The sequence below is a fragment of the Salvelinus namaycush genome, chromosome 7 (assembly GCF_016432855.1).
Source record: "Salvelinus namaycush isolate Seneca chromosome 7, SaNama_1.0, whole genome shotgun sequence".
NCBI lineage: Eukaryota > Metazoa > Chordata > Actinopteri > Salmoniformes > Salmonidae > Salvelinus > Salvelinus namaycush.
In genome coordinates, this window is record NC_052313.1 from 29,180,629 (window position 1) to 29,198,691 (window position 18,063).

At 41.6% G+C, this 18,063-nt stretch overlaps 1 protein-coding gene across 3 annotated transcripts; it reads left to right on the plus strand.

The window, feature by feature from the left end:
- Window positions 1-887: 887 nt before the first annotated feature.
- On the plus strand, window positions 888-17,786 carry dync2i1 (dynein 2 intermediate chain 1). Of its 3 annotated transcripts, XM_038997904.1 has the most exons (23): window positions 888-1,025; window positions 1,420-1,473; window positions 1,568-2,282; window positions 2,368-2,435; window positions 2,718-2,960; window positions 3,173-3,241; window positions 6,655-6,726; window positions 6,973-7,192; window positions 7,440-7,542; window positions 12,374-12,503; window positions 12,800-12,911; window positions 13,076-13,170; window positions 13,294-13,423; window positions 13,679-13,851; window positions 14,147-14,309; window positions 14,640-14,753; window positions 15,049-15,110; window positions 15,294-15,345; window positions 15,438-15,501; window positions 15,772-15,871; window positions 16,087-16,218; window positions 16,338-16,561; window positions 16,919-17,786. In XM_038997904.1, the coding sequence occupies exons 1-23, from the start codon at window positions 1,011-1,013 to the stop codon at window positions 17,088-17,090; spliced, it is 3,282 nt and encodes a 1,093-aa protein (XP_038853832.1). In that variant the 5' UTR covers window positions 888-1,010; the 3' UTR covers window positions 17,091-17,786. The 3 variants fall into 3 exon arrangements, with proteins under 3 accessions (XP_038853832.1, XP_038853835.1, XP_038853833.1); XM_038997907.1 differs by lacking the exon at window positions 3,173-3,241; XM_038997905.1 differs by lacking the exon at window positions 1,420-1,473.
- Window positions 17,787-18,063: the final 277 nt, after the last annotated feature.

Consider the following 18,063-nt stretch of genomic DNA (forward strand, 5'->3'; position numbering starts at 1 on the left):
CACATTATTCAGTCAGGCTACAAATGCATCGCTTTCCTCCTTAACTAGATTTAATGGGGGAAAAAACGGGGAAAATATGCGTACTTGCTTTATGAAACATCACCATGCTAGAGTGGTTAATGCCGCTGAAAGCTAGTCAAGGACGCGTATCGCGTTCAGCCAATTAGGTTGCAGCAGTCTGTTGTTTACCCCTGGCAGTAGGCCTCAACATCAGGAAGTAGCATTAGCCACTAGCAAGGTACGCTGTATTGATGTGTGATATTGTAATTATTGTTGGGGAAAAAAATATATATATATATAATAATAATACAAATAAAACAACAAAATAATAAATAATGTGATTAATCCCCAAAAATAAAATATACACATTTATATTTTTTATATATATTTTTCTGCCTTCTCGTCATTAAATCTTGTTAAGTAGGAAATCGACGACTTTGCATCCTGAATGGATAATCTTTTAGGTACGAACCGGTCCACGGGGATATGAGTGTATTGCCGGCTGCATACAATGCGTTTGGACGGTAAAATGAAACCATAAATACCAGATCAATAACGCCATTTGCTGGCCTTTGCTTTGTTTGGGCTAGACAATTTCATAAGAGCAGAAACTGACTAGCATCCGGGCTACACTAAATAAAGCATATTCATGCAGTTTTTAATTTGTTTTAATCTGCATGATGATTATATGGCATTACACAGACCTGCCAATATAATGGAATTTAGTCATTGTAGAGTAGGGTCTGGACTTGCCATGATAAATAGATGTATCTGCTATTGATATATTTGGACTGTGTATCCATGGTGATTCGTTCTTTGCGTCCAGAGAGCTCTTCGATCGGTTGAAAATCCTGTTGTCAAGAGAACATGACGCACTTACCTTAGTTTCAGTCAAGTGCGCTTGCGCAATCGAAATCTGGTGTCAAGTCGCTGAATAATGTCAACACAAATTCGTAAGCTTTATTTCTGATATAAGTTGAATATTTCATGAGGAAGAGACAGGCGATAACATGCCTACAGATAAGGTAAAATGGTGACTAAATACATAACAATTTTACACATATATGCGTGCAAATGTAGAGATAGGTAACGTTAGGCTAGCTAATTTAGCTAACTAGCTACATCTCACCCGTACAGTAGTAGTAGCTTGCTAGGCAGCTAACGCCAACGTTAGTTAGTCCAGCCAGGAATAACCTGCTTTAGCTAGCTATCTAACTAACTTAGTAACGTTAGCTAGCTATATTGCTAGAGAACAATCTACAAGCAAGACTAGTTAGTTGATTGGTTATCAAACCAATTGATAATTAGCTAGCTACATTTATAGCTATGCATCAATATTCTTTGCAGCAAAGTCAGTCTTGGTTATTGCTGTGCGCATTGTCAGTGAGAATAATGATGTATTCCTTGTCTATTATTTAGAAAATAACAAAGGAAGATACATGGAAATCAGATGACCTTAGGAGGCACATAAGGGTAAATTCAGTAACGTGACAAGTGTAGCAAAATGTTTTATGATAAGCTTGTCTCGATTGTATCATGTGCAATGAATAATGTGTCTTGTTGTCAGGGTGGAGGACACAATGAAGACTCTAGCAGCAGCAGGAGGAGAGATGATGAGAGAAGCCACAGGACGGGGGAGTCAGTCGAGCGACGCCACAGAGACCCAGAGAGGGAGGCCAGAAGGGAGAGAGAGAAGAACAGAGAGAGAGATGGGACCCAAGAGAGAACAAAACCCAGAGATACAGACAAGGACAGGCATCAAGACAGAAGGAAAGACGGCTCGAGAGACAGGACAGGCGAAAAGGGGGAGAGAGACAAAGAAAAGAGCAGAGAGCAAGATAGGGTTATTAAAGGCACAGAGAATGTTAAGTACAGGAATGGGGACAGAGACAGTCGGGACAAAATACATGATAGAGAAGAAAAAGAAAACAGGGATAGGGAGAGGGTAAAGGCCAGAGAAAGGGATACAGAGAGGACAAGGGAGAGGGAAAGAGATGAGCTGAGGAAGAGCGACAGGGATAAAGAGAAGGAGAAAAACAAGGAGAGTGAAACAGGTGAGAGGGACAGGGAGCGAAGGTCTGACAGAGATAGAAAGAGAAATGAGGAGAGGGCGGAGGGAGGGAGAGACAGGGATAGAGAGCATGATCGTGAGAAGAGAGATAGACATAAGGAGAGGGAGTATCTGAAAGAGAGTGAACGCTACAAGGACAGATCGCAGAAAGACAAGGAAAGAAAAGAAAGACACACGGACAAAGAGCATTCAGGACAAAAGGAGGAAAGAGGTACAGTAATCCAGGTGAAAAATATGTCAACATCTTACTACCTCACTAATCATCGTATGTCAATACGTTTTTATTTTTATTTCAGAATACAGGGAGCAACATAGAAAAGAAAAGGAGGAGAGAGAAAGGAGACACAAAGAGAGAGCACAATACGTAAGCATCTTTGATATTGTCCTTAACATGTTCTTTATTCCCCAAATGAAATACAAGGTATCAACACCCCAATGGTCTGACTGGTTCCGCTGGCTTACACTCTGGGCTGAAGTTTCCCCTAGGTACAGATCTAGGATCAGCATCACCTCCCTCAATCCTAACCTTCTTAACCGTTAGTGGTTCAAATGTAAAACTGATCCAAGATGTAAATGTATGAGCAGAATCCAGGGACAACTTCACCCTACACCCTGGCTCACATCCTGGGGTATATTTTTGTTACAGGATACAGGTGAAAGTCGGAGACATGACGGTGAATCCAGAGAAGTGGAGCGTGAGCGAGTGCACAGGGAACGGAAGGGGCCGGACAGAGAGAGGGAGGGAAAGAGGGATAAACATAGAGAGAGGAGGCACAGAGAAGAAGCAGGTCCTGAGAGGGATCCCACAGAACGGACCAGCACCAAGAAATCATCATCATCCTCAGACCTTAGAGTTCACAAGGATAAGACAGAGCCTGTTAAAACTAAGGTTAGTGTCATAAAGTCAATAGTTTATTCAAAGTGCATTTTACAACACAGTTTACATCATTAAAAAGGAATAAAATAATATAGGAAAAGGGAATATGGAGAAATCAACAAGTGATAAACAGTCCCTCTCCCTTTTCAATAGATGTTCCTCATATATAATATATGTGTTTTCATGGCTCTTTTTTTCCTGTGTGTTTCCCCTGTGTGAGCCAGGAAGTAGTGATGCGATCTGAGTCAGCGTGGAGGTCTAGTCAGAAACTATTAAGTGACACAGAGGAGCCCGTAAGACATCTTTTCATGATGGGTTTTTTCTTATGGCCATATCTATCTACCGTCAATACGTCTGCTAGCATGAGAATAGAGCATGGCTATTTGTTTTGGACCATAGCTGCTTAACACACACCCAATTCAGACCAAGAGCGTTGCATTTTGAATTGGGGACTGTCAAACTTGACTGAGGAATTTTGTATGTTTCAGTACATCTAAAACCAGATAAGTTGACAAGCCTTGTCTATAGATATACAGGGTCCATACTTGCGAACATAAGCAAGCATTTAAAGTTCAATGGGTTCTCACACACAGAATGCGTATCAGCCAATGAAAAGTGTTGATTTACTTGCATATGACCCAACGCTAAATTGTAGCTCGTCAAATCAGATAGCATGTTAAAAGTTAGCCCTATGCTAACTTCAACAGGTGGCACTGATTATGATTATAAGTGCATCAGCCAATTATAATCATTGAAGTAGTTGGACGTGTTCCAACACTTGTTCATGGATGGAAGTGTTGTTAACGTACATAAGTCCAACAGCATGTTCTGATCATCAAAGCAACTCTCACATGTATTTGACTGACTGGTCAAATTACTTTCTGTGTAAGGTACCTTCCACGTAATTGTCTCAGATTTTGGCAAGGGTCGGCAAGCATCAAGGACCGGCAGTGGACAGTTTTTTTCCTCAACAAAAATACTTGCTGCGAGGGGGGCTCTATTCAAACCCACAGTTAAATGCACTATCGATTGCGAGTCAACCGCTTTAGCAGTATGTGCCACCGTGAAGCGAAAATGTTGTTTAACATTAGTAGTAGCCTAGTCAAGGACGCATCAGTGCAATATTGGCACACAACATTTTGTTACAGACCAACAGATCAAGTAAACCTTGAATTTGTAGGTTTAAAATATCCCTCCAGTGGCCAGGGTTGACCTATTTTAAGAAATGCCATTGGTTGGTGGATATAAAGATATATTAAGATCTTTCATAGGCTGAAGAAGTTGTGCCAGGATATAATCAGTACCACCTGTTGAGGTTAGCATAGGGCTAACGTGTTATCTGATGGGACCAGCTACGATTTAGCGTCACATGCATGTATATCGCCGATTTTCATTGGCTGATATGCATTTGGTGTGTGAGAACCCATTTACCTTTTAAATGCTTGCTTATGTTAACATGGCCCCACAGTATTATCCAATCTGTTCTAATATTTCTCTTTCATTTATTGGCAAATGTTTGCAGTGGCACCTTTTGTTGATGGCTTCATTGCTTTGCTTGCCTTCACATGCAGTGCATTTGGAAACTATTCAGGTCCCTTGACTTACAAGCTTCAGCCTTATTCTAAAATGGATGAAATATTTTTTTTTCTTCTCAAATCTACACACAATATCCCATAAAGCAAACACTGTTTTTTATAAATTTTTGCAAATTTATAAAAAAAATAAACCTGGACTATCACATTTACATAAGTATCGAGACCTTTTACTCAGTACTTTGTTGAAGCACCTTTGGCAGCGATTACAGCCTCGAGTCTTCTTGGATATGACGCTACAAGCTTGGTACATCTGTATTTGGGGAGTTTCTCCCATTCTTCTCTGCAGATCCTCTCAAGCTCTGTCCGGTTGGATGGAGAGGGTTGCTGCACAGCTATTTTCAGGTCTCTCCATAGATGTTCGATCGGGTTCAAGTCCGGGCTCTGGCTGGGCCACTCAAGGACATTCAGAGACTTGTCCTAAAACCATTCCTGCGTTGTCTTGGCTGTGTGCTTGGCTGAGGTCCTGAGTGCTCTGGAGCAGGTTTTCATCAAGAATCTCTCTATACTTTTCTCCGTTCATCTTTCCCTAGATCCTGACTAGACTCTCTGCCGCTGAAAAACATCCCCACAGCATTATGCTGTCACCACCATGCTTCACCGTAGGGATGGTGCCAGGTTTCTTCCAGACGTGACGCTTGGCATTCAGGGCAAAGCGTTCAATCTTGGTTTCATCAGACCAGAGAATCTTGTTTCTCATGGTCTGAGAGTCCTTTAGGTGCCTTTTGGCAAACTCCAAGCTGGCTGTCATTTTCCTTTTACTGAGGAGTGGCTTCCATCTGGCCAGTCTATCATAAAGACCTGATTGGTGGAGTGCTGCAGAGATGGTTGTCCTTCTGGAAGGTTCTCCCATCTCCACAGAGGAACTCTGGAGCTCTGTCAGAGTGACCATCTGGTTCTTGGCCACTTCCCTGACCAAGGCCCTTCTCCCCTGATTGCTCAGTTTGGCCAGGTGGCCAGCTCTAGGAAGATTCTTGGTGGTTCCAAATTTCTTCCGTTTAAAAATCCAAGCTGGCTCCCGAGTGGCGCAGCGGTCTAAGGCACTGCATCTCAGTGTAAGAGGCGTCACTACAGTCCCTAGTTTGATTCCAGGCTGTATCACGCATAATTGGCCCAGTGTCGTCCGGGGTAGGCCGTCATTGTAAATAAGAATTTGTTCTTAACAGACTTCCCTAGTTAAATAAAGGTTACATTTAAAAAATGATTGAGGTCACTGTGTTCTTGGGGACCTTCAATGCTGCAGAAATGTTTTGGTACCCTTTCCCAGATCTGTGCCTCGACACAATCCTGTCTCGGAGCACTACGGACAATTCCTTCGACTTCATGGCTTGGTTTTTGCTTTGACATGCAGTGTCAACTGTGGGACCTTATATAGACCGGTTTGTGCCTTTCCAAATCATGTCCAATCAACTGGATTTACCACAGGTGGACTCCATTCAAGTTGTTGAAACATCTCAAGGATGATCAATGGAAACAGGATGCACCTGAGCTCAATTTAGAGTCTCATAATAAGCTATTTCAGTTTTTTATTTTTAATACATTTGCAAAAAAAAAAAAATCTGTTTTCACTTTGTCATTATAGGATATTGTGTGTAGATTGTTGGGGGTAAAGAAAGTGTATTATCAGTTTTATAATAAGGCTGTAACGTAACAACATGTGGAAACAGTCAAGGGGTCTGAATACTTTCCGAATGCACCCATGCTCCAGCTTGTTGCATGGTAACATTCACATGGATTTACTATTTCTGAAAATGCTCTGTATATTTGTCTATGTATTTAACTAATAGGGGTGCGTTCAGTTGAAGAACGTTGCGATTATGGTGGCTCAGAGGGTGATTGTGTATGGTGTGCTGCACACGTTTTGTGATTTCAAATGGTCACACCCATATTGACAAGGCCACACACACCAAAAGAGCAAACGTACTTCAAAGGACGAACGGTGAACACCGTTTTTGGTAAACGTGTCATTAAGTACAAACCGCAACGTAGCAAATGTTGAACCAAACTGAATGCACCGCAGGTCTCACATGAAATTAGATATGTTAAATACAAGCTATTGACTGAAATGAATTGCATCTGAAAATAATTGCATCTGAAATGAACTGCATCTGTAGGTGGAAATCGCGGAGGCTCCGGCTGAGGACCGTGACTATGATGAAGCTCAGGACTATGAAGAGGACTTTGAGGTGAGAAGAGTCAAAGCCTATAGAGGGTGAATTTTCTTAGTAACTCATTTGTATTTCAGTTTTTTTCTTTTGTTTCATTATATATCACGCATGCTCTAAATGGATTACTTTTCCAGAAAATGGTGAGTGATTAAATGTATTCAAGCACTGACAAGCAGCATTGAGATGGCAGTTACACGTGTTACTAGTTGTTACAACACCATTCATTATAAGAGCAACTGAAAATGTATTTTTTTTTCTCCAAAGGATTATGAGGAGGATTTTGAGGATGTGGATGACAGCGAGGGAGAGGATGAAAAGCAGACACGCAGCCATGAAGAGAGAGAAGAGAGGGAGGAAATTAGTTCACAGAGGAGGGAGGAGATCGAGGCCATTCAGAGAGCCATGGATGAGGAGAACGAGAGAGTGGGCTCTGCCCAGCCCAGGCTAAGCACAGAGGAGGACGACAGACCCAAAAGGTCAAGAGGTATGGTAAATGCTCAACACTACTCGGTCGTAATCAAGAGTGCATACCATAGCAAAACGTTTTCGAATGGAAAACCCCCAAAAATTGTATCTTATTGGATCATTCTGGTAGGTCGCTCCCCGTTTCAGCCCGTTTGGTTGATACGACCCTGGTATGAACAATAAAGACTTGTTTATTATTTAGGACTGTCTTTTAGGACAAATTTTACAAAGCCTGTTTGAATAACGAAAACATTTCTTGGCCATAGATTCTGAAACGCCTCAAAGTAAAGTTTCACAGCACGGGAGGTTCATGGACTTTGTCGCTGCGAAGCATCGTGAGGTCAGCAAAAAGGTTGCCAGCAAACAGAAGTAAGTCTAATGGAACTATCTGTGAGTGTGATAAATATTTAAAGAGAGGGAAATGCAGTTAAAATTGATAGATTCAAAGGCCTACTTTAAACCCTGTGAGTCAACTGATGTGAAGAGTAAATTCAGCAACGCTTGGAGGACAGTGGAAGTTTATTAGGGGCTCACAGTGAAGCTTTGAAACCTATTGTTATTCTCTGAATTGATAGATTTATTTCCACTTTACATGGTCAAATATCTCAAATATAGATTGGTAACTTTTTTATTATTTGCCACACAGAAACTAGAGGCCATGAGTAACTTCATCAAAAATAATGGCACCGATTGGCCTATAGGTGGCACTGCTATAAGCAGTCTCACTTAAACCCTTATATCCGTCACCCCAGTTTGACTTAGAAACTTGAAAGCTAAGGGTCACAACCAATGTTCCCTCTAAACTGTACACTGGCACGCAGCTCCCATTAGTTAACACTATCAACATTTCCCTTTACTGTGGGAATTGTGATCGAGTCAACGCAATATTAGCCACTTTCAATGCAACATCCCGAAACAAAACGAACTATGCAAGAAGACTTAGTATGCAAAACTAACTATGCAAGAGAGCGCATTAGAGTAGGATTCTATTGCATTGACAGGCACGACTCAGGCTCATACTCTACACATACCGGTGCGCCATAACCAATCAGAGCTGCAGTAGGCCTATATGCAAATTGACCGTTTCCATATATGGATTTGTGTCATTTACTATGAGCTGGATTGTTAGCCTTGTTTTGAGATCAAAACTTGAGCTGCGGATAGCCACGTGTGCACATTTGTTCATATTCTTTGCTAGTTAGTGAGATATTAGTCCAGTTATAGCTAATTTGTAGTCAGCAATGTGCGAGTGATTGCTTCCTACAAGAGCACAAAACGTGTACATGCATCTAGCCATCTTTGAAAAGGGAATCAGGTAAAGCGCTTTCTTTTATGTCTTAAAGGGGCAGTTGTGTATTTTGAGACAGGCTTGAATAAGCTAAGTACCTAATAGGCAGAGGGTAGAATAATTTGTCTGATTCTCTGTAAGAATTGTATGGGAATAATAAATGCATTTTATTTTGTAAAGTGGTTTTTGCATCAAACAACACAACAAAACAAAACGTTCAGTCACCTCCTTGTCTGAAAGACAAGTAGATTAACAGGTCAATGTCAAACCCTGCTTTTTTTTTTCAAAAGTCTCATGGAATGGAGATCTACATTGAAACACCACACATTGGCTGCTACTGTAGGCCGAACGATAGAACTGCTATTTCCATGTTAAAATGTTATGTGATGCATTTTCATTATTGTTTTTTATGGTAGGCCGACATTATGATCAAATAGCCACAGTAGCCTGATTGGCCACTGTTAAAACAATAAATTAAAGCCTTACAGCCTCAGTGTTCACAGTAAACGTGTCTCGGAAGTCGCACAGAGATTTCACAAGGTTCAGGTTTGCACTCAGCAGAAAAATATCAGAGGGAACATTGGACACGACCCCATGTGGGGTTGCCTGATTTGAAAATTAAGTTGAGAGAAAATCTGAAATCAAATTTAAAAAACAGTTGTGGTTTCTGTTTTCTTCCTACAAATGTGGCTCAATCTTTTGAACAGTTTAAGCTACAACATATTATGACCTCATCACTGAAAGATAAGACTCTCACGTATGTGTCTTCTGTTTCCCTGAAGCCCGGCAGGCTTTAGAACAGAGTGGACCAGACCAGGCACTAAATCAGACTGGGGACGAAAGAACATCATCAATAATGATGTTCTTTTCTACACAGAATATCATACAAAATTATTGCCTGATGATCTTCTGAACTTCCTATTACCTTTCTGATGCATTTTAGTCACTTCAAACCATCATTTCTTCATATTGAAATACTGTCAAAAGTACTGTCAGACTGATTTTAAAAAAAGTAAACATTGACCTTTGATTACATAACATTTTTTACATGGTAGGGTTGCAATTTAAAAAAATATATATATTAAGCTAAGGGATTGGTGAAAAAATGGCGGAGTTATATCAAAAATCCTAGGTGTCCATTTAAACCACTGTAAATCAAACTCCACAATGGCCTATCAACTTGGACGTCCATAAGATGAACCGCAAGAACAAGGAAACTATTAAAAAAAAAAATAATAATATTTGCATATGTAACACTAATGCTCAAAATCATCTGCATTCATCTTCTCCTCATGAACCATGAGTCAGATTGACTCCAGATTTGGTATATAGACTCAATGAATTCAATGAAGGATTAGTTTCCACATTCAATGTCGACCACAGTACACCGCTAGATGGCACTATGTCACACCAGGGCTATAAGAACTGAACAGATGGGCAAGGGGCCATGAAATATGGAATGCACAGCTTATGTATATGTCCTTTAGAAACTGTGTGAATATAAAGCCACTGCAACCTTAGATGGCTGCACCAGACCAGTTAGTGGCACTATAGATGTCATTGGCACCAGTGGCAACATAGGATACTAGAGCAATAAATATTGATCAAGTGGACTTTGTTTCATGCAAATGAATGTTAGATTTAAATGATCTGGACAAACAATGTGAAATATCGTGATGAGTATATCTGTATAATCGCATATTGTTGCCCTGTTATTTGGTCTGAACGTAGTGAAAAGTGGATATTTTATTCAGCGTATTACAGCTGTGAGAGTGTATTGCAGTATTTTGTTACGCTAGTGTCGAGTGTAGCAACTGAGATTTAAACCATTTACACAAACAGATTTGACCCGAGAATTGGTAAATAAACTCAATACATGAGGTAATGACTTTTAATAATGACTACCTGCTGTATTGAAAGATGACCAAGCTACAGCACTAGACTAAACTTCACTTGCGTCATCAATGTGGTATTGAGAGATAAACATAGTAATGCTTTCACTGATTGCACATAAAGGAAGATGGCTCCTACAGGATGGAGTGCTTGCTTTTGATCTTGTGTCCTTTCTGTCATCCTGTGAACCCTGTTCATTGCTGATCGCAGCTACAGTGGGGCAAAAAAGTATTTAGTCAGCCACCAATTGTGCAAGTTCTCCCACTTAAAAAGATGAGAGATGCCTGTAATTTTCATCATAGGTACACTTCAACTATGACAGACAAAATGAGAAAAGAAAATACAGAAAATCACATTGTAGGATTTTTTATGAATTTATTTGCAAATTATGGTGGAAAATAAGTATTTGGTCAATAACAAAAGTTTATCTCAATACTTTGTTATATACCCTTTGTTGGCAATGACAGAGGTCAAATGTTTTCTGTAAGACTTCACAAGGTTTTCACACACTGTTGCTGGTATTTTGGCCCATTCCTCCATGCAGATCTCCTCTAGAGCAGTGATGTTTTGGGGCTGTTGCTGGGCAACACGGACTTTCAACTCCCTCCAAAGATTTTCTATGGGGTTGAGATCTGAAGACTGGCTAGGCCACTCCAGGACCTTGAAATGCTTCTTACGAAGCCACTCCTTCGTTGCCCGGGCGGTGTGTTTGGGATCATTGTCATGCTGAAAGACCCAGCCACGTTTCATCTTCAATGCCCTTGCTGATGGAAGGAGGTTTTCACTCAAAATCTCACGATACATGGCCCCATTCATTCTTTCCTTTACACGGATCAGTCGTCCTGGTCCCTTTGCAGAAAAACAGCCCCAAAGCATGATGTTTCCACCCCCATGCTTCACAGTAGGTATGGTGTTCTTTGGATGCAACTCAGCATTCTTTGTCCTCCAAAACGACGAGTTGAGTTTTTACCAAAAAGTTCTATTTTGGTTTCATCTGACCATATGACATTCTCCCAATCTTCTTCTGGATTATCCAAATGCTCTCTAGCAAACTTCAGACGGGCCTGGACATGTACTGGCTTAAGCAGGGGGACACGTCTGGCACTGCAGGATTTGAGTCCCTGGCGGCGTAGTGTGTTACTGATGGTAGGCTTTGTTACTTTGGTCCCAGCTCTCTGCAGGTCATTCACTAGGTCCCCCCGTGTGGTTCTGGGATTTTTGCTCACCGTTCTTGTGATCATTTTGACCCCACGGGGTGAGATCTTGCGTGGAGCCCCAGATCGAGGGAGATTATCAGTGGTCTTGTATGTCTTCCATTTCCTAATAATTGCTCCCACAGTTGATTTCTTCAAACCAAGCTGCTTACCTATTGCAGATTCAGTCTTCCCAGCCTGGTGCAGGTCTACAATTTTGTTTCTGGTGTCCTTTGACAGCTCTTTGGTCTTGGCCATAGTGGAGTTTGGAGTGTGACTGTTTGAGGTTGTGGACAGGTGTCTTTTATACTGATAACAAGTTCAAACAGGTGCCATTAATACAGGTAACGAGTGGAGGACAGAGGAGCCTCTTAAAGAAGAAGTTACAGGTCTGTGAGAGCCAGAAATCTTGCTTGTTTGTAGGTGACCAAATACTTATTTTCCACCATAATATGCAAATAAATTCATAAAAAATCCTACAATGTGATTTTCTGGATTTTTCTTTCTCATTTTGTCTGTCATAGTTGAAGTGTACCTATGATGAAAATTACAGGCATCTCTCATCTTTTTAAGTGGGAGAACTTGCACAATTGGTGGCTGACTAAATACTTTTTTGCCCCACTGTATATTTGTTCTTTACTGTTAAAGAAGCACTTTTATCAACTTCCACTGTCCGCCAAGAGTTGCTGAATTTCCCCTTAATTTCAATTTGCTCCTCAATTCATGCGCCTTGGTTGGAGAGTGAGATATCTGTTGTGTTTCCTTGTTTCCTAAACCTGCTATATAATATCTCCTACTCTGTGTATGTGATATGGGCCCACCCCAGGAAACGCAGTACAGAGCTGCTTCGCCTGATCGACCTGGACTACTCCATCACCTTCTCCCTCCTGGATCTGCCCCCTGTCAATGAATATGACATGTACATCAAAAACTTTGGAACAACAAACACTAAACAGGTTTGTAAATGCTTAACAGACCTGGGTACAAATACTATTCAAAATCATTTCAAATACTTTATTTGGGCTTAATTGAGCTTGCCTGGCGCAAAGGAACCAATAGAATACTGGCAAATAGTGCAAACGCCACCCGTCTGGTACACCAGACAGGCTAGCGTAAACTCTAAAAGTATTTGAAAGATTTAAAATAGTATCTGAACCCTGGTCTGATCGTTAATGACATCATTGTGACAGTAAGCTTGCTTGTCTTTTTATTCATATAAATGTGATAAACCCAATGCATCCTCACTTTCCAGGCTTACGTCCAGTGCAACGAGGACAATACTGATCGCGACATTCAAACGGAGGAGATCGAGATGAGCGAGAAGTGGACACAGCATCCTGCGGAGAGGAACGTAGGCTGTGGAGGTGAGGAAACGTGCACTGTGGTCTGTATTCTATCAAATCTATGACTACATCCGAAATAGTACCCTACTCCCTTTATAGGGCACTGCGGTTGACCAGAGCAAGTAGTGCACTATGTAGGGAATGTGCTGCCATTTGGAATGTGTTTTATTCCCACGTTGCAACAGGTCCTAAACTTTCCCACGAGGCGTCTGATGAATCTGTGACCAAACTGAGCATCGATTCACAGCGCCTAGCAACATTTCTGCGCTCAGCTTCACAGGTATAGCCTATGATACTACATTTTTCTTAGAATCAAAGTAACCATTTTGTCGTAGCTATATTGCAAATTTTCCCTCTTCTTGCCGTTACTAGTGCTTTGTGCTCTCTGTTTTGCTGTTATTAGGTGGTTGCGGTACTGTTGGAAGATGATAGGGCTGAGAAGCAATCACTGAAGAAGCTGAGGACTCAAGCAGACACTCTCTCTTTCAGCGACGGGTGTTTACAGCTCAATACCAAGCTTCCATTTCTATATGGCAAGTTACCTGACACCCAAATAATGTCCGTACTTTATGTTCAGCCATTCACATTGCTGTCATTGCAGTGTAGAACAGTCCTTAATTAGCTCATGCCATGCACTATCAATCAACAACTTGGGTCTTGCCACTGTCCTGAACTGAAGGTCTGTGGCCCGTGTTCCCAAAGGCAGCACCCATAACAACCAATGCTATTTTTGCCATGTTTGTATATGAGCTAGTTTGTCTCAGTCCTGCTGTTGTCCCTGCTTGCAGGTCGTCAGATCAGCCTGGTTCAATTCTCCCAGGTGCAGAGGCAGACCATGCTGTCCGTGCACAGCCCCTCAGCCAAGCCCAGCGCCGTGCGCCTCGACAGCAAGACCATCATCTGTATCTGGAACATCTGGGAGCCCTCCCGCCCACAGAAGATTCTTGTCTACGAGTCCGAGGTGCCACTAAACCACTGCAACTCAGAGAGTCGTTTTAGATGGGGTTGCAAAATTCTGCTAACTTTCCCAAAATTCCCAGGTTTTCCAGAAATCCCTTTTGGAAGATTCCCGAAATAAGCAGGAAACTGCAACCAGGATTTCTGGGAAATCTGAGAACCCTATTTGAAGCTCTGATTTAGGATTTGATGGGCGTTATCAACGAGGATGTGTTTGAAAGGCTACACTACCCATGTGTTTCTGGTTGGCATCAGCATTAGAGGAAACAAGACTGCAACTCTCTGTTTTTACCCTTCAGGTGCACTGCTGCTGCTTCAGCCCTGGTAAAGCCACGCTGGTGTTTGCGGGCACGTCCGTGGGTTCTGTAGTCTTGTGGGACTTGAGGGAGCACGCCAGTGCCCATTACACTTTAAGAATAGGGGAGAACGACTGGACTCTTCGCCACCCAACCTTCTCCACAGGTCAGCGATCAAAAGATTTTTCCTCTGGCTCCGTTTTTTTCCAAGTTTCATGCTTTTATGAAAAGTTTCAGGGGTTTTTTGCACCGGGACTACTCATCTCTTCCTGTTTATTGTTGTATTGCATGTAAGATATACATCAAGGCAGGCATTTTGATTTGGCTGACACCCATATGAAAATACTTCATCTACACTTTCATATGTACTCTAAGAATATCTTCTTGAACTGAGAGAGATGCGTATCAACTCCTAGTTTCCAGGAGTGTCGTCTCCTGTTTTTGAGTAGGTTAATGATGGCTGTTAATGTCACCTCCTCTGTCACCCTGTCATCAGATGCCGTGCTGGCAGCGTCGGGCCACATGTCCTCAGTGAGCTCTGTGGAGGCCGTCCCTGCCACCGTGGCTGAGGGCCTGAGGCCAGAGCTTCCCCTTTTGGCTTCTGACGAAGGTACTCCAACTAGACTTGGTGTGCCTCCCAATGATATCTTATTTTTCCTGGAGTTGGCACTCGTTTACTACTTTCCACAAGTCTAAAAGCCTTGGATTGGTGCAGGCAGGGGCTAGTTGGAGTTTTCAGCATATTTCTTATACCAGCTATTTTCTTTTAAATCTGTCAAGGGAAGTAAACAAGTGCACACTTTGGAAGTAAGGAAAGATAATTGGGACATAGTCTACGAGAAACACACAATTATAGTAGCATTTTTTTATGGTGAGCTAAAGTCTTCCTTTAATTTCAAACTTAGAGTCATCAGGATTGTCATTCCAGTTGGCTTCTCTTGATGGAAATGGGGTTCTGAATCTATGGGTAAGTGTCTTTAGTATGCTACAACGCCGCCCCATGCTTTTGCATCACCACTATAACTGCTTATACACTAACTGTACAACTGGTCATCTTGAATTATGCGTTTGGTCTGTTTACCAACTGCACAGAAGGATCATTATTAAAGTGTCTTTCTGCAATGCTGTTGTTACCATCTCTGTCCCACAGGTGGTACTGGAGCTCCCTAAAGCCAACGACGCCGGCTCGCACACAGACCTGGGTGAGTCAGTCACGTTTAACATGTTTCCTCCATTACTTTCAATGTTTATTTTTTTTCTCCCACTCAATTCACCCTGGCTGTTTCTCTTGCAGGGCTCCGGCCTGGGGGTAAAGTGAAACTGCTCCACAGTTCCACAGTCCTCACCACCAGCGAGAGGTGAGACGGATAGATATTTAATTCATCACTGCCAGTCAGCGGGCCAAAAATACCCACGACGTGGGCCCCCGCGGTACACAACAAGCTTGTTTTTACATGTCGTACGGACAGTTGTTGTTGTCGGCTGACAAGACTGACATGATTCAGTGGTCAAATATGTATCTGTTAACGTGCAGCTGATGTCGTGTGTTTTTTTTGCCTGGAATCTCGTGACCTACTGACACGACTGGGTATTTATTTCAGTCTGTCTCTTTCTCTCTCTCTCTCCAGGTCTTCGACGCGAGACGCTAAGAAAACAACACTGTTACAGACACTGCTGTTAAAATTTCTGCCTTCTGATTCCAACCATTTTTTCATTGGCACAAATATGGTGAGCAGTATCAAATCAATGTTTGTCATCTTCTCTCTCTGTTTCACTGTTTGCCATTTTAGACATCCTGGATATGACCAACGTTGTGGATGCGTCTCGAATTCTTTCAAAAAGTAGTGCACTGTATAGGGAATAGTGTGCCATTTGAGACGCATCCATCCAGTATGTCACACTGTGTCGTATGGTATGTATTGTGCAATGTGTGTTGTTCATAGGGTCTTGTGAACCATGGGACCAGTCACGGGTTAAAGGCTCCTCCAAAGTTCTACAGGCCTCAGGTGGTTGGATTCAGACCCGTTGATGTCACCTCCATCGACTTTTCTCCCTTCGGCGAACCCATTTTCCTGGTGAGATCAGTGCTGTTGAGATTGATGTATCTGAGATTCATGTTGTGTGTGTTTGTGCATGTTCGTGTGTATGTGAATATTTTACGTATGAACTGTGTGTGCGCTTCTCTGCGTTCCAGGTGGGCTGTGGGGATGGCAGTGTTAGACTACACACAGTGCTGAGTGAGCAGCCTCTGATGGAGTGGACCAGCAGTACAGCAGGGCAGCCGGTGGTGTCAGTACAGTGGGCCCAGACCAGGCCAACAGTCTTCTGTGTTCTGGATGCTGCCTCCTACCTTCACATATGGGACCTGCTGGAGAAAGACTTTGAGCCTGTGATCACTGAAAAGATTGATGCTGACAGGTAATTATTAATGACTCTTCTTAAAAATAAAAAAAAATAAACTCTCAATTACAAAATCATTGAATTATGTATTTCAATGTTTGTCAGACGATGGCCCAAGACAAAAAATGAAAGCATGCGGAGGGTTCTGTGTAAATAACAACGGATTAGTATGGAAACAACAAAGTGCAGGTGTCATTTGTATAACTACTGCATAACTAATGAAGAGCAGAATGCAGATAATTGGATTTTAACTGGATGGAATATGAGTGATGTATCCCCCAGTTAGTGATTGGGGGAAGGTGTTTAAAAAAAAATCTCACATCAATAATACATGTTCATGATGCCTGATTCATTTTTCTGTTTCTTTCTCCTCAGGGTAACAGCCATGTCTGTTTTTGGTGACCCTGCAAAGCAGAACACCTATTCAGGAATATCACTGGCAACGCAGTCGGGGAAGATAGAAATGCAGTATTTCAGCAAGAGATTTACAGTGCCTGAATCTGCTGACCTGGAGAAACTACAGATCATGATGCAGGAGGCCTTTTGAAGTTATATGTCAGGAGTGTATTCATTTGTGCAAACTGTTTAAAACGTTGTTTTTTTTACTGACATTTTTTGCAATGAGTCATAGGGAGTCATAACATATCACTAGTGTTTCTTATTGGACAAATTCAGTTAGTCCCTCCCCGTTTGCTTCCGTTTGGTTTCTAGTGGATACAACCCAGGGGCTCACTGTTAGATAAAATGTGTTCATACAGTGGTAATCGCAGTCATCTCTAGATCAGTAAAGAGATCAACTTCAGAATGTAAGCAGATATAAATGGACTATATATATAATATATATTATCACATTCCACATTCAGTTATTTTGTGTATTTGTTATTCTAAATACAGTAGATGCCATAGTGGCATGATATTGAAATACAATATTGGACTAAAAATAGCTTTGTTTGAGCTTATTTACAAATGAACAACTTTTGCATTTGCATACCGATAATGTCTGTTCTGTGTGTTTTATAGAAAATAAAAAAATTGGACTTGGTGTTTTCTTCCCATCCAAATTACTCAAAGTGTGACACCAAACGTTCAGGGCTATGTATGATGTATGATGATGATGATGAATGTATAGATGCTACTTTTCAGTATATTGATGTGATGTTAATACAATTACAGTATTTTGTCTATGAGAGAACTATAATTTTGCAAGATTTTTGTTACTTCATTAAATAAAGTATTTCATGTATTTCTCTGTCTTTTTTATGATTTTCAATGCCCTGGTTTGCAAAAAGTTTTTCTGTGGGTAAACTCAGCGCCCCAAATAATATGGCTTTGGGGTAGGCCTAAAATAAATCGAATTCTTGAAATCATTCCAACATCAGAGACATGAGTCCAAACAGAACATTTTCACTCAATCAAGTGACCAGTATCCTAGCAACGAATGGTATGCGCTCGGCAAGGAAGATTCTCTACAACGTGGGAAGAGTTTTAGCTACAATGTGGTTGTAACTTGACTCGCTGAC

What these genes read in the sequence shown, in the direction of transcription:
- dync2i1 (XM_038997904.1), top strand. An exon ending in TTCTGCGCTCAGCTTCACAG is followed by an intron (nt 13,171 to 13,293) that starts GTATAGCCTATG and finishes TGCTGTTATTAG; the next exon opens with GTGGTTGCGGTACTGTTGGA. An exon ending in TCGGCGAACCCATTTTCCTG is followed by an intron (nt 16,219 to 16,337) that starts GTGAGATCAGTG and finishes TCTGCGTTCCAG; the next exon opens with GTGGGCTGTGGGGATGGCAG.